Source organism: Phanerochaete carnosa (genome assembly GCF_000300595.1).
Source record: "Phanerochaete carnosa HHB-10118-sp unplaced genomic scaffold PHACAscaffold_8, whole genome shotgun sequence".
Classification (NCBI taxonomy): domain Eukaryota; kingdom Fungi; phylum Basidiomycota; class Agaricomycetes; order Polyporales; family Phanerochaetaceae; genus Phanerochaete; species Phanerochaete carnosa.
Window position 1 is genome coordinate 1,027,758 of NW_006767635.1, and position 18,885 is coordinate 1,046,642.

The 18,885-nt window shown below is 53.4% G+C and overlaps 7 protein-coding genes across 7 annotated transcripts; 3 read left to right on the plus strand and 4 right to left on the minus strand.

The window, feature by feature from the left end:
• Window positions 1-27: 27 nt before the first annotated feature.
• Window positions 28-2,374, minus strand: PHACADRAFT_260970 (uncharacterized protein). The gene is made up of 5 exons (XM_007398792.1): window positions 2,066-2,374; window positions 868-2,004; window positions 698-808; window positions 288-639; window positions 28-227 (listed from the first exon to the last, which is right to left on the minus strand). Exons 1-2 carry the CDS (start codon window positions 2,153-2,155, stop codon window positions 1,111-1,113), a joined length of 984 nt encoding a protein of 327 aa, XP_007398854.1. The 5' UTR covers window positions 2,156-2,374; the 3' UTR covers window positions 28-227; window positions 288-639; window positions 698-808; window positions 868-1,110.
• A 538-nt stretch (window positions 2,375-2,912) lies between these two features.
• On the plus strand, window positions 2,913-4,693 carry PHACADRAFT_260973 (uncharacterized protein). The gene has a single exon (XM_007398793.1). It carries the CDS (start codon window positions 3,152-3,154, stop codon window positions 3,962-3,964), a length of 813 nt encoding a protein of 270 aa, XP_007398855.1. The 5' UTR covers window positions 2,913-3,151; the 3' UTR covers window positions 3,965-4,693.
• A 1,346-nt stretch (window positions 4,694-6,039) lies between these two features.
• PHACADRAFT_149220 (uncharacterized protein) lies at window positions 6,040-7,838 on the plus strand. The gene is made up of 3 exons (XM_007398794.1): window positions 6,040-6,780; window positions 6,829-7,080; window positions 7,133-7,838. The coding sequence occupies exons 1-3, from the start codon at window positions 6,411-6,413 to the stop codon at window positions 7,387-7,389; spliced, it is 879 nt and encodes a 292-aa protein (XP_007398856.1). The 5' UTR covers window positions 6,040-6,410; the 3' UTR covers window positions 7,390-7,838.
• Window positions 7,839-10,262: 2,424 nt separating this feature from the next.
• On the minus strand, window positions 10,263-12,158 carry PHACADRAFT_260977 (uncharacterized protein). The gene has a single exon (XM_007398795.1). The coding sequence runs from the start codon at window positions 12,117-12,119 to the stop codon at window positions 10,653-10,655; it is 1,467 nt and encodes a 488-aa protein (XP_007398857.1). The 5' UTR covers window positions 12,120-12,158; the 3' UTR covers window positions 10,263-10,652.
• A 111-nt stretch (window positions 12,159-12,269) lies between these two features.
• PHACADRAFT_260978 (uncharacterized protein) lies at window positions 12,270-12,555 on the minus strand. The gene has a single exon (XM_007398796.1). It carries the CDS (start codon window positions 12,539-12,541, stop codon window positions 12,386-12,388), a length of 156 nt encoding a protein of 51 aa, XP_007398858.1. The 5' UTR covers window positions 12,542-12,555; the 3' UTR covers window positions 12,270-12,385.
• Window positions 12,556-12,601: 46 nt separating this feature from the next.
• PHACADRAFT_211764 (uncharacterized protein) lies at window positions 12,602-16,381 on the plus strand. The gene is made up of 11 exons (XM_007398797.1): window positions 12,602-13,330; window positions 13,383-13,562; window positions 13,615-14,009; window positions 14,075-14,265; window positions 14,318-14,406; window positions 14,461-14,545; window positions 14,608-14,663; window positions 14,719-14,834; window positions 14,896-14,996; window positions 15,055-15,139; window positions 15,190-16,381. The coding sequence occupies exons 1-11, from the start codon at window positions 12,830-12,832 to the stop codon at window positions 15,236-15,238; spliced, it is 1,848 nt and encodes a 615-aa protein (XP_007398859.1). The 5' UTR covers window positions 12,602-12,829; the 3' UTR covers window positions 15,239-16,381.
• Window positions 16,382-16,590: 209 nt separating this feature from the next.
• Window positions 16,591-17,535, minus strand: PHACADRAFT_211765 (uncharacterized protein; the record flags this gene model as incomplete). The annotated part of the gene is made up of 6 exons (XM_007398798.1): window positions 16,591-16,940; window positions 16,996-17,070; window positions 17,130-17,234; window positions 17,314-17,335; window positions 17,394-17,426; window positions 17,491-17,535. 6 exons carry the CDS (start codon window positions 17,533-17,535, stop codon window positions 16,591-16,593), a joined length of 630 nt encoding a protein of 209 aa, XP_007398860.1.
• Window positions 17,536-18,885: the final 1,350 nt, after the last annotated feature.

Below are 18,885 nucleotides of genomic sequence, written 5' to 3' on the forward strand. Positions count from 1 at the left end.
CCTCTGCCAGTGGAATTTGAGTAAGTATGCGCGGTCGGTCATGTCATCGCCGGATCTGGAGCCTTGATCAGATTGGCGCTCAGCAATGCTATCAAAGTCGATCGTCGGCTGATTAGATAAGTTGTCTGGGAGATCTCGCGTGGGGCTAAGTTGCAAGCTGGAAGTCTGCGTTCCGGCAACGACGGAAATGTTGAAAATCTACGTCAGATATGGATATATGCCTTTGCCTATCAATTCATCTTGCTTCTCCAGTACATCTTCGGGAGGGAACTCAAGCTCGAACTCACCTAATCACATACCATTACTACCTGTCAACCACAGTCGCACATCAGGAAAGCCGACGCTATCTGTTAACACGTTGTCCGTGAGACCTTCAACGGAAGAAACATATTTTGCTCTTCAAATGAGAGACGCCCATTGGTCCGTCCCGACGTACGCTCCTCCCTCCAGTTCTCGCTTTGCGGGAGTGGCGGGCTCACGATCGTCTGCGAGAGGAGGAGAAACGTCAGCTTGGGGTCCATGGCGAAGACAGAGGGTCTAACGCGTCGAGAGACGCTACGCTGGTACAGGAGTACAGCAGTGCTGCTCTTGGCCAGTCTGCATCACTCGGAATCAACGTGCTTGACGGCGTTTCATCTTCTGAAATCCACATAGACTGTGAACCTCGACTACAGCATGGGCGTGAATGAATGCTTACCGTCACACATGGACTCTTCGATCGAGACGTAGGTCCTCATGATGCGCTTAGCGTCCTCCAGTTGCCTCGTCGGTGATACTAGAAACCTTTACAACAGCTCGTTATAGAATCCTGCAGGCACAGTTTGACGTTTGCCGAAATTATTACCGAGAAGGAGAGAGGCAGCATACCGACTACACCGTCAGAGCACTCTGCATGCCCCTGATATTTCCGAATCCGCAAATGGCGACACTCCTCCCGGGGGACTGGAGAGGCGATCGTGCGTTAGACATCCACCACCACCGACTTGAAAAGGTTCAGCAAAAACATGAGAGCACAGGGCGGAACAACTTGGTATTGGTAAGATGAACAGAGGCCAGGTAGCGTGGTGGACAGAGTGCCCGCACAAGTCCCGCTTGGTTCAAAGGGGATATCTAGAAGGACTCCTCGCAGTCTGCCACAATTCGGAAACACTCCTGCGGCCTATTCCTTAGCCGGATACCGAAGTCAATCTTGCCGGAGCTGTCTTTCCGCTCGAGCGTTTCCATCTCGCCGTCCTCCTCGCCACTGTCAATGTCCTTTTCGTCCACATACCACTTGCGGAAGTCGTCCATCGAGCAGACCAGATCCCCGAGCACAAATCCCCTGAGCAGCCACCAGATCGTCGCCCGGTCGTCGATTCCCAAACATGCGTCACCCACGTCAAGTGTCGAGTCAAAGTCGCCCCAGGCCCACATCGTACGACCGATCAGGGCGGCCATGAGCGCGACCGCAAGGCCAGGATACGCCTTTCCAAGGGCCCTGGTGGCGACGAACAGCAGGCCGAGGGCGACACCGACGTGCCAGGGAAGCTGGCGCGAGTACTGGGCGAAGACCTCCATCGGTTCTGCAGGTCGGATGGTGAAGCGAAGGAAGGAATTGAAGGTAACGCGCGAGAGGCATGTGGGCGCCAGGAACGGGAGGAAACCAACAAGCACCACGTAAGGGATGAACAGTAGCATCTGAAGGCAGAATCGGAAGACGGTGAACCGCATCGGGGGAAAGCCTTCGTCAAGTGGCAGTCGAACTCGAGTTTCTTGACACCTAGCGACGAGAACGGAGTCTCGAGCGCAGAGGATCGGGGGTGACTCAAAGCACTTGGTCTCAGGTGAGCCGTGTACCGCCGTCAGAGAATCTGTAGAACCGTTTGAGACCTCTTCCATTGCGACGTTGGCGCCAGTGGATGTTTGGTCACAGTTACTCTCGGAGGCATGGCTGATAGCTGGCTTGGGGGTAGGTTCGTCGAAGACGGCTTGGACATCTGCGGCACTGGTCAGGCGGGAATGGTGCTAGGAAACGCAGACCGCATAATCAACGTCGGATTCAATGGAAGGATAAAGTCGGACGCACCCTGCCCCAGCTCCTCGATGCCAACTTCCTCGCAGCCCTAGATCCTGCCTTCTTCATCGCATGTATGAGAGATTTCTTCTTCGCGTTCATTTGAGGCTCCTCGAGCGTTCCCGGCGTAGCATCTTGTTCAGCCGCCACAGTGACAAGGTCGTCAATTCTGGGGGGTCCTGAGCTCTCCTTTCCAGTTCCTATACCTAGGGTGCTCGGGAAAAGTGTGGATGCCGCCTCAAAAACGAAGTTCAGAGAAGAATCATCGGAGCCGCGTCGAGGAGTCAGCGGCGCAAGCAGCTTGCCAACAAAACTAATCGATGCTTCCGAAGGCTGAAGAACCACATGAGCAACTGTTAAGCATTTGAACGAAGATTTGGCGCACAAGGGGAGAGAATGACGAGACGCTGCTCGCAGCTTGTGCAGAGTTCGTCTCGGCGTCGGACTTCATAGTGGGCGAGAAGAGCTAAATGAGCTGAAGTAAAAAGCTGCACCAGGCAGGCTGGAAAGAGAAGTTCAAGGACGTACAAGTTTGGTTTTGGGACATGCTTGGATATATCCATGCCGTAGCTTGTCAGCCCAGCGATGATTTTATCCGGCTGGAACTTCAGATGCGCAGCCTGCCCGAGAAGACCGAGATGGACCAAATCGCTCCACGCAATGTTCAGCGCACCCGGCAGTACATAATACGAAGATGACCATAAGTCTCTGACAGTAGAGCCTCGCTGGATGGCAGGTGAAGTGGATGGACAAAGAGCGGCAGAGTCAAGCGCTCTGGCGTTTCGGCTGTCGGCGATAACCGCTACGCCACGAAGGTCTCCATTTCCCCAAGTCGCAGGCCGTACGGAACTCTGACCACGAACATCTGCCCTCAGACTATGTTCATCGCTGCTATGAAAACATGTAACCCGACTTGCGCATCCATCGCAGAGTTTGTTTCAAAGCAGACTGGTGGCTGGCCGATGGCAAAGGCTGTCAGCCACCTCACTTATCTTCGTCGATTCCGTCTACTTACTAATATTCCGTTCTCTCGTATCGCCACCTTCCTGAGCTCCTATTCTGAAGACCAGTGTCTCTATATCAATACTATCTTGCACCATGCCTCGACTTCCGCCCGGCACAGTCTTCGATATCATCGACCATCTCGCTGACGATCTCGATGTTGGCACTCTCTCAACGTGCTCGCTCGTCTCGCTCTCCTGGATGACTCACAGCCGTGCGCACGCATTCTCCAAAGTCATGATCGCGAATACCACTCGCCTGCGCACCTTCCTCGATCTGCTTCACGGTGGCGGGCACTCGTTCCGCTTCTGCGTCCAAGAGCTCAACGTTGGCTCCCGGGCGAGTGGCGTCCGCACAGATCTGAAGCGCAGCGATCTGGTTATCTTGCTAGGAAACCTGCCGACGCTTGTCTCGCTTTTATTAGCGAATATCGTCTGGGACGACGACCTGGGCGGCAAATGCATGAAGCACATCCCTTACTATACGCCCCTCCGTCTCACGCTGCTGAAGCTAGTCAATTTCACTGTCAGAGACAAGGCCCTTTCGATGGTGCAGCTATCTTCTGTCATACACCTCTTCTCTGGCATCAACTATCTTGCTCTCCTCTGGGACTCCGACGTCGAGTTTTCGACCGACAACGCTGTTTCCCATGCCTGCGCCAAGACTGTCGCGCTTCCACAGCTCGGAGAGCTCTCGCTCCTGAATTCGTCTCTAAACCCGCGCATCATCAAATGGCTCTGCAACGGCGGGATCGGGAGTTCTTTCAAGGCACTGACCGTGTATGTCGCGGACGAGAGCACTCTCGCCGCCCTCGGACAACTTCTGCGCTCGTCTGGGCAGTTGCTCGAGACGCTAAGCCTATACCTCCACCATGACAAGGGACTGCAAAATATTAAACGTGAGTGCTAGCGCATCGCACTCTTCAGGAAATTCATTGTGACGCCTCCGCAGCCGACACGGTCGCTCGCACACTCAAATTAGCAAGCTGCCCAGTTGTCCAGCGCTTCAAATTCTGGGTCATTGTCGAGGAAAGCTACACGAACACGCATCCCATCTTACGCTGGCAGTGGGACACAGGCCTCGCGATCATCGGTCAACTTCCGAAGAACGCACTCAGCAGGATCCAGGTGGCAGCCATCCCACAGCGCACCACTACGGTCGACCCATTCCTTCTTCTCGAGAGCGTTCCCTGGGGGGAGCTGAAGCATACCGTGCACCACTTCTCGCGTCTGACTGGCGTCGATATTTTCTCAGCTCGGTCTCAAGAGAAGCGCCTTATCATATCGAGCCGAGCCTTGGCGACACTCACGGTGACCAGGTATGTGAAATCGAAGCAGAGAGTAGCAGGATCGTCAAGTCCGTCTAAGAGTGGTGTAGTTGGCTTGTCGTAGACGTATGTGAGCTGGATGCCGATATGATTTAGTGGCAGAGTGGTCGCAAGGAGAATCTTGGCCGTCAGGTCATAACAGTTCGCCCATGTCCTTATCATCAGGTTTCATGTATCGGACGCGAAAATGTGGCGAGTTCGCGAGGACTTCGAGGGCTTCCGTCGCGCGTTCCCTGGTCTTGAACATTACAAACACAAAGTCCCAGCGACCTGCTTTCTCGTGTTTCTCGGCTGACCGCTATTCAGCACGACACACATGGACATAGTTATGGTACTCACGTATACGCACGTCGCGAACCGCCTGTCTGAAGTTGCCAAGATGCCTTCGTAGGTCGTACTTGTTGCCTTTGAAACCAATGATGCAGAGCGTGCTGCTCGGCTCGCCGATAGGCACCTGGTCTTCCGCTGAGTCACTCCTTGCCCAGTCGACCGATAAGTCGGGATGCAGCACCCAAAGTGTCTGCATCGCCTCAGCCGCCGCATTGCGGTCGTGAAATGCTACCCAGGCGACGTCGATTTCTCCATTCTTGCCTTCGATGACTTTCAGTCTCTCTCGTACCCGGAAATGTGACTGCACGTACCGCCTGTAACATTAGAAATCGCATTATCCCAGTCCTTCAGCAAGTCCCGCACGCGCTGCTCGCCACCAGCGAAGCCCGAGATGAAAAGGGTCTTCGCAGCGCCCGGATCGTCCTCGTCTGGTTCTACGAAATTCATACGCAGTCGGTGGTCGCCGTATCGGAAAGGGTTGCGATTGTGCTCCATAATCAATTTCACAGCTTCTTCGATGGTACGCGCGTCGATGTGACAGCTCATTGTGGCTGAGCTGAAAGTCAGTAAAGCGAGACACGGGACAGCACGATGACACGCGCACACATTCGAACATCTTCTATCTTCGCGTATGATTTGAACACCTTGCGGACCTTGTCCGTATCGCCATCCGTGTTGGCCCGACCGATGCCTCCTACATAGAGGGTACGCGTTGGTGTCATGTTTGCCGCATATCTCCTCCTCTCCATCCCATGTTCTCGACTGTCTGGAGTAGGGTCTCTTCTGTCTTGCATGCTTTCCCGTCTGAGGAACGCGCGGGGCCTTCGCTCGTCCGTTGCTGGAGGTGCTTGTGACACCTTTTTACTTCGCGAGTATCTCTCGTCGGTGTCTCGATTTGCTCGCTTGTCCTTGGACTTCTTCATCCGCGACCTCCACGCGCCCATGCTCTCCGTGGGGTCTGGGTTGGTCGAAGTACCAATCAGACCAAACGACGCCGCTCGTACACAGCTTCCGCCAGGTTTAAATTGCCGGAAAGCGAAGGCGAGGCAGAGTGTAGACATGGCGGAGGCGGAGAGAGGACACCAGACTGACCCCGGATGGAAAGCGGTTCCAATCACAAGAGTAAGGTGTTCTCGGGGTCCGGTCCGAACGACCCACTCATGCTCAGACACTCATTCGTCAGGACTTGTGTTCGAAATTCTGCAAAACCAACACAGTTGTTTTCGACTTCGTGCTTAAGGCGCGATGCTGCAAGAGGGAACTACGCAGCTCCTCCATTCCGAGGCAACGTGAGTGTATAATACTCGCGAATTGTGGTCGAGGCTCACCCGTAACCCGTTCGCCGGACAGCGATCATCCTGGAGACATAGGTTAGACGAAGAGGCCACCAGGGACGCGAATCAAACCGGCGAGAAACTCTTAGAGGAACCTATCGAGGAACCTGTGCTGAAATTCCTGGAGCCCAGTACGCCGTCGAGCAATGATCACTTGAAAGACTTATTCGACCTGGCAAAGACATTCAATGAAGCGGTGACGTCCCGGGCCGCTGAAACTGGAACAAAGGCCTCTCGCAGTCGCCGTGCAGAAGAACCAGAGCCCTCCGCATTTGGACTGAACCGCAACGAGCTGTCTAGCGAGGGATACCGGCATATCGCCCGACGTTCCGCCTCCGTACGGATAACCAACGCCCCTGAGAACATGACTGAGCGCGATATCACAAATATGTGTTCTCCCTACGGGAAAGTAGACGATGTCCGGATAGGTGCGTGCCATGCAACGCACACGCTCCGAGATTATCTGATTTTCGTAGTGCATACCAGCGTCGGCAGGGTTGCAGCCGTGACGTACAGCTCTGCGGATGAGGCGGAAACGCTTGTTGATCTACATGAGAAGACTCCTCTCATGTTCGACGACGTCGAGCTCGAGGTAAAATTCGGCTCTGTCACACGTCAGAAAGCCTCGTCAAGAACGCTGTTCGTTTCTGATGTCGGAGCTGACATGGAAGACACAAGGCAGTTTCTGCGCGATCTTTTCTCTCCGTTCGGGAAGATAGTCGGCGTGAGACGAGGTGTGTCTTGAATCCCTACTCCTAGAGCAATTACTCACTTCTCCTCAGCAAAGGAAACGGCGGCGTGGTTCGTCGATTTCACATCGGTGAAAGATGCGGCGAAAGTCATGGACGCGCATGAAGCAGTACCTTTCCGCAACGGAAAATTGCTACTCTACCTAAATTACGAGCAGGGGAGCCCTAAGTTCGAACAGCCGCATCATTCGCTCTGTATCACTGGGTTTAATGGTACCATTACGGAGCTTGAGCAGTTCGTGCCGCAGCGCGACGGCGGCAACCATGTCGTCAACATCACATGTGGTGAGTTCTCTAGCAGTATAATTAACATAGACTGAACCCAGATATCTCACAGTTCCCGACAGCGCAGGCCTGAAGCCACCGCTCTTCTTCATCGAGTTCGAGGCCGTTGAGTATGCTACCCAAGCATTGGCGCACTTACGTCAGTCCCCGGAAGTGAGCTTCTCCGCGAAGTACGCGGGACGGCCAAATGACCAGAGGGTCAGTGCGCCGCGAAGCTTGTTTTCCCGGTCGTCAGAAGAGTTTGGCAGGTCGCGTAGTAGTGACACATTGCGAAGGACCCGAAAATGGTCGAACTCGCGTCCAGCGTAGAGTAATGTGACTATCATATTATGAACGGCGTAGATTACGTGAATATATTCACCGCTCGACATGATCGAGCTCGAAAGAAAGATAGGGAATTGAGTGGTTCTCCAGCCCGTGATAGTAAGCGTTGAGCAGCTACAACGATGTACGCGAAGCCAGCATCGTCGGTCTGCGGCGTGGCCGGGAGTCTCGGTGTGTCCGTGTCAGATGCCATTTTTAGGCCGTGCACAGGGTAGGCTATTTCAGCCTAAACGGTGTCTTCAGCGTGGTCAGACTCCCAGATAATCTTTCTGAACACCTGGCCGTGCTCTCGCCCATCCAGCGATGGGGCGAAGTTTACTCGCACTTTGCGTCCTCGCACCACCATCGGACGCAGTGCATGCGTTTCGAGACACAAGATCGCCTCTACAGTCGTCGCAAACTCGACATAATAGTTGGTGTCGATGCCTACGTAGACTGTCAGACCACAAATGTCATGGCAGGTTTGCTCAGACACTCACCCTTCCACATGCGCCGAATGTCGCCAAACTCCGAGACCTGATCCCAGACCTCTTTTTGTGCCTCTCTGTCAAGGTCCTCCATGCGGTCCACCATGAGAACGGGTTTGCGGGCGTTGAGCCGAGGAAGTAACGCGGTGTTGACTTCAATCGGAGTACCACGGATGTGCAAAGGCACCTTCTTGTGCATTTGCTTGACGCGCACTGCATCTTCCTTGCTCTCAAATGAGACAAGAGCACGGCCGGTGAATTTATCCCCAACTACTGACAAGACTGGAATAAGGTGTTTTCAGCGACATAATCGTCAAGCGAGAGAAAGAGCAAGGCAAACCTGGGTGTATGAAAAAGGGGGCTGCTAGACCGACGGACTGTAGTTTTGAGTCTATATCAACGCTGGTAGCAGTTTTGGGTACACTTCTTAGGTGCAAGACATGCGTGTCTAAGACAGGCTTCGATATGGCCGCCTCAAGCTTCTGAAGGGCTGTACCTGCGGCATTTTCACGCTCCTTCTCGGACGGTGCGTACTCCACGAGCGTCTTGTACGAAGGCGGCACGTTCCACGTCCACTCTCTCGGATAGGTTTCCTGCCTTGAGTACGAAACAGTCATGCCTCGATCAAGGAGGATGTCGCGGACGGCGGATGCATGATCAACATTGTCAAACTGCACCCAGCCAACGCTGTCTTTCCTGAACCCACTGCTGTTTGCTACATAAGTTAGTTTGGAATAGAACGTGCAAGCGGTGAGAAGATTACCTACCGACGTTGACCCAGTCGGCGTAGTCTATGTATTCTCGGAAGAATGAACAGAGGTATTTGACAGTGCCTGTAAAGCCAGTGATGTGAAGCACACGAGACGGTGTATGGAAGGAGAAGTCGACAACAAGCTCTTCCTCTCGATACCGAAGCCGCTGCCGGATATGACTTGCTACCGCCTTCTCCGCTGCACCAACAGTTTTAAAGGCAACATGGCAGTACCTCGTTTCTTCCACATAGTCTGTAAATCACGCCTTGCAGTCAGCACAGCTGTTAAGATGTAGCACTTGAACGCATTCACTGATAGACTTGACCTCTCCGAAGGATGAGAACATGGTCTCCATATCGCGTTCTACGTCGTTTTGTGGCCCCCTTAACCCATAGACATACAGTACTGATGTTGCGTCTGGTGGACGATGCACAAGCTCAACGGCCAGTCCCTCGCCGTGTAGCACGAGTCCTTCCTTGCCCGCCGCGACGAACGCTCTACGTGCGTCTCCTTCACTCGCCATTAAAACGAAGGAACGGCCAAAGAAACGGTCCACTCGTCTGGACTGTCCTGTGTCCTCGATGAGGGCAACGGGCTATATACACCACCAGAGCCACTCACTGAACATGACACCCGAAACCCGCCCGTGCTCGGAGAACAGCTTCACCAGGTCCTCTTCTGTCGTCTCGTCCGGGAGGTAGTCGACTTGCAGGAGCATTGCTGGGAGGTCCTTGGACTCTATATTTGATAGCGTCGCCCATGTGAGGTTTTTGTCTATTGGTGTTATCGGTCTGGGGGTGCGAGTGTTGGGTCCCGGCTCAGGTTTATCATCTGTGCTTTCGGACAACACATTGAGTCAGGAGTGTGGTAGAGAGCTCTGACTCATACCTGCAGGGGTCTCAGCTTGCGTGCGAGGTATGAACCCAAACCCTCCCTCCTCTTCAGCTCGTATGCGAGCGTTGATCCCGAGGTCCTTGTTCTTAACTTTCTCCTGCGAGTTTTCCTTCTTCTGTGCCGCACGAGTCCCAAAAGTTGCATGCACAGATACCGTACCAGAAATATTACGCGCAGATCTATATGCTGTACTCCTAGGGAAATAGCTACGTTTGGGCAGGCCGAGCATGGGAGGCGGTCGAGAGCGAAGACACGAGAAGGCGCGGTCGTTAAAAAGCGTAACGGCTGATTTGGCGTCTAGCATACACGTACTACTCGACGTCTTGCATCAGTCATGCTTAGCTCGTTTTCGTGTACGTGAGGAGTGTCGTATCTTTCTTTCGCAACTTTCCTGACTTACGCGTCGTTAGGACGAGATGACCAAGGATTTCAAGACGCCCGCCAAACGCAGACACAGTCACCGGATGGTGCACGGTTCTGCGTATCCAAGGTCATGCTCACTGGTCCCTTTCCTTCGCGGCGTCTTTTCATTGGAACAGACGTAGGAGAATATACCCCCGAAGGTAGCGCGTTCCTGCCATTATCCCCTCCCCCTCCCCCAAAGAGGACAGCAGACCCATCGAGCCTGTTCTGCGTATTATCTACAACCGCAGCGATGCCAAAGAGAAGGGTTTGACCACCATTGGCCGAGTGCTCGGAACCTTCCAGAAGTACCCCCCCCCCAAAAAAAAAAAAAAAAAACGGAATTTCGGCATGCGCGGTTTCCGTTGAAGAGCAGCCAGGAGAGTTTCCCACTCGAATTACTCCGGAGATATGCAGCGACTCAAGGTAAATGCTGTTAGTTATTCTCGATCGCGTCTGGACCATGGCATGCATGTTTCTTCATCTAGGTGCAACCAAGGCTGAACAAAGTATGGCAGAAGGATTGTGCAGCTGTTGCTAACTTTGAGTCCAAGAGTTTTGCTAGGACTAAGTGCGTCATGAATCCCATCCCGGACACGAGTGTCTAGATTCGCTCAGTGCTAAATTATTGTAATGTCAGATACGGGGAAGAGGAGCGTGCTTGATTGGCGTGTATGTCGTCGGCAAGCTGATTTTTATCTGAGAGATGTATTTGCAAGCTTCCGTGACGACGCTAGCACAAGGTACTCACCTCAGATAGCCGTGCATCAAGGGCTCTCTCAACCTCTTCGCTAGAAAGTAGGAGAGGAGAGACTTTGTATCCGCAGCTCTTATGATTGGACGAATAAGTGTTACTACTTCCACAGCCCCGGCACGGTCCATTCGACGCCGTAGCGAAAGGATACAGCTCCTTTTCAACGACAGGTAAAATGACAGAGATGGGCCTTGTGGCTGAGCGCGCATGTGATAGCTCCTTCCATTGCTTGTGACCACCTTCAACTCTCTGCTGGATAACTTCCGACATTGCGACAACACACTGATGATGGAATTGTAGAAGCGAGTGGTATACGGCGGCAGAAACGTCCTCCATGAGGGAGTCGTAAACATCTCCCAAGCTTCGATGGGCCAAAGCGCGGGCGGCAAGCTCAGCTTCCTCCTTCCACCCATGCGCAGCGGCGAGAAGGTACACTGCGAGGCCGCGGTCTGGTGTGAGCCGCCTGACCTCCTTCTTCAGGGCAGCAGCGATACGTGGGATTTCGTAGCGTGTAGCAACCTGCGCAAGACTCCATAGTCGCCGTGAGTCTGTGATACTAACGGAACATGGGGATGGGGCAACCATGCGGATGAGGTCCGCGAGAGTCTCGCTATCAAGCTGGACTTTTACGATGGGCAAGTTGGCGTCTGGCGCGCTCTGACAAGAGCCCTCATCCAATATCACGGTTGCTCCGCTGAGTCGGAAGAGAAGGGTATGGGCTCGGAATTGAACTCCGTCTGTAGACCGAAGTACGACGTCTGCTTGGTCCCCATCGAAAAGTAGGTCAATATCAGTATTGTCTTGCTGGCGTAGGTAGGGTGGAAGCGATGTGGCACATCTGCTAATGAATGACGACAAGCCAGGCATGGGAGTACCGCGGCAGAACTGAAGGAGTCGATAGAAGCAAGCAGCTGTGATGTTGGGCATGTCCGACGTGTAACATGCACCGGCTACAGTGTCAGAGAAATTGGAAGAGCTCTCGTTGAAATTGCGGCTCGTTTTCCACATCGATGCGGCCAGCAGTGCCTCCTTGTCAAGCTGAAGGCGACAAGCGATGGCGAACACGTGCAACGATTCGGCAGCAGCGAATCCACATAGCAAACTGCAAGCGAGTTTGCTTGCCTCATCCAGCTGATATTTTATCGCAGCCTCGAGAACTGGTTCGAGCTGGGATAGGTCAGCGAAGGTGGGGTCGTCGACGGGATAGCACAGGCGCAGGAGGGCGTCGAAGACCTCGCTCTCCTCCGAGACAGAGATGGGCTCTGGTGACCCTAAGGAGGCAGGCTGCTTGAGTGAGAACATGGCATGAAAGAACGGTGACGCCACTGAGAGGATCGATTTGTAAACTCGAAAGTCGACAGCATCCGACGTAGTGAAGACGACGTCTGCATTATCGATGTTGAACGGATGGGCAGCGGTCGCCCGCTTTCCTTGGTTGTTTGACATGCTTCTCGCCAATGGTTGCTCGCGGGATCCTCTCGAACACGTCAACCAAGTTTGAACAATGGTAAGTGAGACCGACGTACGACAAATGCACGAACAGCCCAGGGTTGAGGCAAGCTGTTAGGCGCCAAGGCGCAGCCATTTGTCAGCGGGCGCACTGCCATGACTGTCGCAACAGGCCGTAGCCAATGTGCTCCCTGAGAGAAACGCCACAGAAGCAAATACTTTGCGGTGTCAACATCTGACCGAGATTCAGCGCTCAGCAACACTCAAAGGCTCACCGATCGACTTCCAAACAACCAGAAGATAAACACCGTACGTCGCAACCAGCTCGCAGTCGCTATTAACACGAGCTGTAGAACGTCACCCTGTTTCAGACTGCCCAAGTGCCAATTATTTGTGGTGTAGAATGGTGTGTTAGACATTGGTGGCAGTTTCGCTCAAGTCTGTAACTGATCGTCGGCGTCTGTAGGCCCCAGGCTGTTAGTACGCTCGCGCAAGAGTCAAGACAGTCTCGATGCGAGATACACAATAACCAGTACTTGCGGACAGGATTCCCTCCAGTGTTCGTTTTACCTACATCGACATCATTTCACATGAACCAGGCTAACTCGTTCCGGCTCCGGGATCTGGAGGCTCTGCTTTCGCGTACCACAAACGCGTACTAGCGCGGGGCTCTAGACAATATTTATGTCGGCCCTCTGCACTGTGGAATGCAAACTGGCCTCCTTTGTCCCTACTTCTCCTCTATTATAATCGCCATGCGCACGCCGGACCTCCTGCGCGACTCCTTTTTCGGCCGCATCGCCTACCACGTTTCCGGTAGACGTCTGTTTCAGCACCCTGAAGAGCACCCTAACTTCGTGCTGCCTCGGCGCTATGCTGCCCACCTGGCTGGTCCCAGTCTGCAGACAAGGCATTTTGCAAGCTCGTCAGAGTCACTCGACCCCCCGCCTCCCGGATTGATCACAAACTTGGACGTGGGTGCATCAAGTAGCACCCTGATTGGCGGCATCACACCCGGGATTGAAGCGAAGATCGAGGATCATATGGCGAAAAAAGAAAGCACGGCCGCGCGCGAGGTGCTTCATCGGCTGCCACAGGATACTGAGAGGGTAGATCTAGCTGCAACGGCGAAAGAGGAGCAGCGGGCTCACGAGGACCCAAATATCGTGGACTGGTACGGTCCTGATGATCCTGAGTGCCCCAGGAACGTGCGTGCATGCGTATATGGCGCCCTCCCAGCTGCTAATCTCGTCTCTCCAGTGGTCGCTCGCGAAGCGATGCTTCGTCACCTGCCAGATCGGGCACCTCACGTTTGCCGTTTTCATCGGCTCATCCATCTATGCACCAGGCACCGCGGACTTATCCGAGAAGTTTGGCATCTCAGTCGTGGCAGCGAACCTTGGCATCACGTTGTTCGTCCTTGGGTATGCCTTTGGACCGGTGTGTATGCTCCGCCTCTCCCTCAGGCTGAGCGTCTCACAGATAGCCGTAGATGATCCTCGCACCAATGAGCGAGATCCCTCAGACTGGCAGGGTATCGGTGTACATGATTACCCTCCTCATATTCATGCTTCTCCAGATCCCGACTGCGCTAGCAAAGAATCTCGGCGCCTTGCTACCTCTGCGATTCTGGGCAGCGTTCTTCGGATCGCCGGTTTTCGCTACCGGCGGCGCGACCATCGCAGACATGTGGCCACCGGAAACCCAGGTGATTGCAATGTCTGGGTGGACTCTTTCCGCGATGTGTGGCCCGAGCATTGGCCCCGTTATTGGCGGCTTCGCGGTCCAGGCCAAAGGCTGGACGTGGACGATCTGGATCATGCTCTGGCTCACTGGTGCCACCTGGGTCTTCCTGGCCTTCACGATGCCCGAGACGTCGCCCCAAGCGTAAGTGCCACAGTCGATATCGTCAGAACATTTCGCTTATCATATCTGTTTGCAACTATCAATAGGATCCTCTACAGCCGTGCAGTCCGTCTGCGCAAGCTCACGGGAAACCCAAACCTGAGGACTCAGGCTGAGATAGAAGGAGAAAACATGACAATGAAAGAAGTTGCCATGATGACCATCGTGCGTCCGTTCTATCTCGGGTTCAGTGAGCCCGTCGTTCTATTTTGGAATCTGTATGTTGGATTGGCATACGGTGAGTCGTTTACATAATTTTCCTCGACATCGCGAATACTCATGCCCTCCAGGTATCCAATACTGCTTCGTCGCCTCCTATAATGTGATTTTCACCGGGCATCATGGCTTCAACCTGGGGCAAAACGGTCTAACTTTCCTCGTAATTCACTGCTCTTCCTCATGCGTCCGAATTTGTCTCACACATCATCCGCAGGGCATTGTTGCAGGTGGCATAGTGGGATTCATAGGTCTTGTACCTTGGGCGCTTTATGTACTCAGGCCCAAGTTTACCAGGGGAGGTATGATCCTGCCATATGTACTGTACGTAACTTGATGCTCATTTTGTACATTCACGCTACAGAATTTGTGCCAGAAGATAGACTGCCAATCGCATTTCCAGGTGCTTTTTGCTTTTCTGTGAGGCCCCCACCTTATGGTCAGCACCTCTATTTCTGACCGAATCCCGTTCCAGATAGCTATGTTCTGGTTCGGCTGGACGAGCGGCGCTGGAGTGCCTTGGATCGTCCCCGTCATCGCTTCCGCGGTGTGGTCATTAAGCGTGCTTCTTCTGTTCCAGGCCGGTTTGAAGTAAGCCCTCGACATGCTCCGCATCCCCTCGAGTCCCGCACTGACGGCACGGCCTCTGCAGCTACCTTGCCGACTGCTACCCCCGTCATGTCGCATCGGTAATGGCGAGCAATGACCTTTTCCGGGCCATCATTGGTGCTGCGTTCCCTCTGTTCAGTACAGGTTCGTTTCTACTTTGCACGTCTGGTGCCGCTCGCTAACCGATGCCTCCTACCAACAGCGTTCTTCAATAATTTGGGTGTAGGCCCCGCGATGAGTATCATTGGCGGAATCACCGTACTAATGCTGCCAGTCCCATTTGTTCTGTGAGTTGTCCAGCATTATTCAGAGGCGCGCATGACTAAGTCAGCTGTAGCTATCGCCATGGAGCCAAGATCCGCTCTTGGTCTAAATATACGGGCTAAGTGCATTGAGCTTCGTAAAAGAGGCCCTGCGGTGATACATGAACTGGCGTCGGTGGCCTTACCTCGCGGGGACCACCATGATAAGTTTGGTGCTGACGGTGATTGAGGATGAGGGGTTGGTTTGGGGTCTGGTGTGGTAGAGCTCACCGACTGGCTCGGTGCTCGTGCGGGGCCAGGGCCGTCCGGTACGGTTCTGCAGATCCTCGCACCCTCAGGTCTTAAATCTTACCAGGGAGTACCAGCACGGACACTATTTATTATCGACCGTAGCAGAGGCCCTCTTGTAACAGTAGTCTTACGGGGCCCTTTTCAACATGCGAAAAAGCAAATCGATGCATAAACTAGTGTACCTTCTTGTCGAGCATTCGTAGCAAATAATGCAGTACAGCTGGCCAAGGCCGTTCGAACTGTCAAGACGCCAACGTAGCACCCTCTTTCGCTTTTTCTTTTTGTTCTCCTGGCTTCACACCTGTTCTCGTACTCGTATCCGAGGCCCAGCCCCAGTCTGCTCCCTTTTCGCATACCCATTGCTGGCGCTCTCGTTTGCTCAGCCTATCCACCCTGCAAGCCCTGATTCTCGAGTAAGTCTTGCCTATTTGTCGATCTGGCTGTCAAGATATTGACGAATAACGGCAAGGACCTCCTGTTTCGCCGCGGCCGGTACGGACGCTATACACTGATAGTAGAATACAGATTGTTGAAGCAAAGCACACATACATTCCGCGCGAAGCCGCAGCTGTTCCATAAGTTGACGAACAGGGGTTGTGTCAGAATGACGGGCCATCTCTGACACGATAGGTCAGACACAAAAAGTGCAACTCCACACATTCATGAAAAGATGTTGACCTTTACTCTCATGATGAATCTCGTCAATCCACCCAGCCTCATCTAATCGTTTCGAAAACATATCGCTGATCCTATGTTGTGGATGCTGTTAAGACATGCGTTTTTCTATGTCGATGTCCGACAGCCGCGAGTCGCGACGACGCGACCTACCTCTCCCATTCGCCGCTCTCAATCATTCTACGAGTGACCACCGCATACATGGCGTTTTCACCTGCTTCATTACGCGGCATCTAGTCCCAGAAAGTACGAAGGATGCCTTGTACGACGTAGAGGAGAAAGAGAAAGGATGGTGCCAGCCTTTTCCAGAATTTGTGAGAATTTGAGAAAGCGCGAAGTAATTGGCGCCCTTATAGCGCTTGAAAGCGGTGCAGTGATTTGCAACGGAACTGCTGGTGGTCAGGTAAGTAAACAGTAGCTGATGTGCTCGGATCACAGCCGTAGGTACAATTCTATCATTATTGAAAAGATAACCAATCATTTCAAGTTGCACGCCCCTACTAGTCACATCACAACATGAATATAACCATGCAGGACATAGTTCTGGCGATAACGGCGATAGCTCTTCTTGGAACACCTGCTGCGCGCATGCCGCCGCTGGTAGAGGATCCACCGCCGAGCGCAGAGGCGCTCGGCAACGCAGGTAAACTAGTTGTCGCGTTTCCTGTAGTCACAGGGCTGCTCAGGAAGACCGTGTCCTCGAGACTACTGAAAGTGGGCGCGGTGCTGAGCATCTCAGGGTTGTTTGTTGGAGTGATAACTGGGTCTGGGCTCGTAGTAAGAGCCGTGGTTGATGTTGTCGGCGCCGTTGTCGGCGTCTTTGTTGGCGTCTTTGTCGACATCTTTGCTGGCGTAGTCGCTGGCGGAGCACCGTCTGAACGCCACAGGATAGTAGGAGAGCTAACGGAGCATACCTTTCGTGCTGACGATAGTATTAGGGCCGCCCGACGGTGGCTCGCAGCCCGACTCAAAACAGGTGTAGCCAGGAGCTATTTGGCACAAAATCAACGAAAACCTATCCTCGATGAGTCGACATGAGAATGCTCACGGCAGCAGAAGTCGAACGATTCGCAGGGTTCGTAATCTGGGTCCGAACAGTCGTTTGAAGTACCCGTGCAGACCTCCCCGTCGGGGCAGCATCCGGGCTGGCCGTCTACGACGTCACAATATTGGCTAAGCAGCGATCTCATGAACGGCGACACAGGTGGATTTCAAAGTCATCGCATGCTTACCCTTCATCACAACACCCGCCGCCTGCCTAGTCGTATTAGCTATCACATACAGTCGCGGCAGGTTTAGAAGCATAACGAACCTTGGCAGCAATTTTATCCTGCATCACAACAATCTAGCGAACAAACGCACCATGAGGCTCCTTCGAGGTGCTCTTCACGATGAGAGGCCGAGCTTACCAGGGTAACAGCATGATCCATCGAGTGGGCAGCAATATTCATCATAGCAGACACCCCATCGACTTTGGCACGAGTCCCGAGCAATAAACAGGCCCATGAGTGGATTGCGCCTTGTCAGGAGCTCCTTGACGATGCGTGGTTTGAGTGACTTCCCGGAGGTAGCTGAGCGCCTTCCTCCAGGGACGCCCGCAGCAAGCACTGCACTAGTCACAGACGCAACGAAAATTAGAAGAGGGTAAAGGTGCATAGCGGAAATGCTCTATCTGACCTCGGGCGCGATTTCGGAAACACCTATATACACACCACGATCCATGGGGAGAGCAACCCAGGATCTCGCCAACTTGATCTCCGCTACTAGGGACATCTAATGACATTACGACCATCAACAGGCACGCCGCCACAAGATGTAAACTTTAGCTACCCATAATATGAGAGCGGGGACAGCGTGCACTGCCCCAATTCACTGTTTACCAAACGCAGTTTATTTGAGCGCCTAAATGCGCTTGGCAAGGCTCCGTTACCTCCAGAAATCGTCCCTGGGCTGCGCGAGAGCCTACAACAAGTCAGTCACGCCAAGAGCATCACGTATCGCTGCGCGCCGCATCACGCGTTGCGCGACAAAAGCTATCACAATAGGGACAAGGCATCAGCATATCGCTAGTACCTGATGCCATGACCAATATAGCGTAAGTTCTGTAGCAAACGCATTATATCTGTGGTCGTAAGGAGAACAAATTGAGCTAATTGTGAGCGAACGCAGCACGGGCATTGTGCACTGAGACCATCATGTGCGTTGAGCCAGGCAGCTCCAGCGGACCCGATATTCGCAGTTATCCGCGGTCATTAACCTGCCCAAATTCATGAGGTCTAACTAGGTGAGGATCGCTGTTATGTTGAAGGGCCGTTAATGAGTGCTGTAACGCTGTATCTTTCAAAGAAATCGCGCGATGTGATGGAGATGGAGATATACAGCGCAAGGGCTCGTTATTACCATCCCATATACGACTCGGATGAAATGACGACCAGGAGCACGCTGTCGTTTGACATAGTCACATACGGCCAACGCTAACGACAGGTAAGGAATTGGTTGCAGAGCATCAGTATGCATAACTAGCCTCACCCAGGGGGGGCATCACCGCTAAGCGCTGAAAACAACCTCGGTGGGGGGGGGGGGTCGGCAAGCGTCTAGCAGCGCTCGGGACCTCTGGAAGCGTTTGTTAATGCTGCCTCCCCCCTAGCCTCACCTAATGCCCCCAAGGCTATATAGTTATTTTTGTGACTTGTACGTAATCTAGTAGGCAGAGGGCAATAATGAAAAAAGACATAAAATGAAATGAAGCTTACCACGCTGACTCGGAATAATCGATCATCTTCGAACTGACCAAGCCTGGAAGA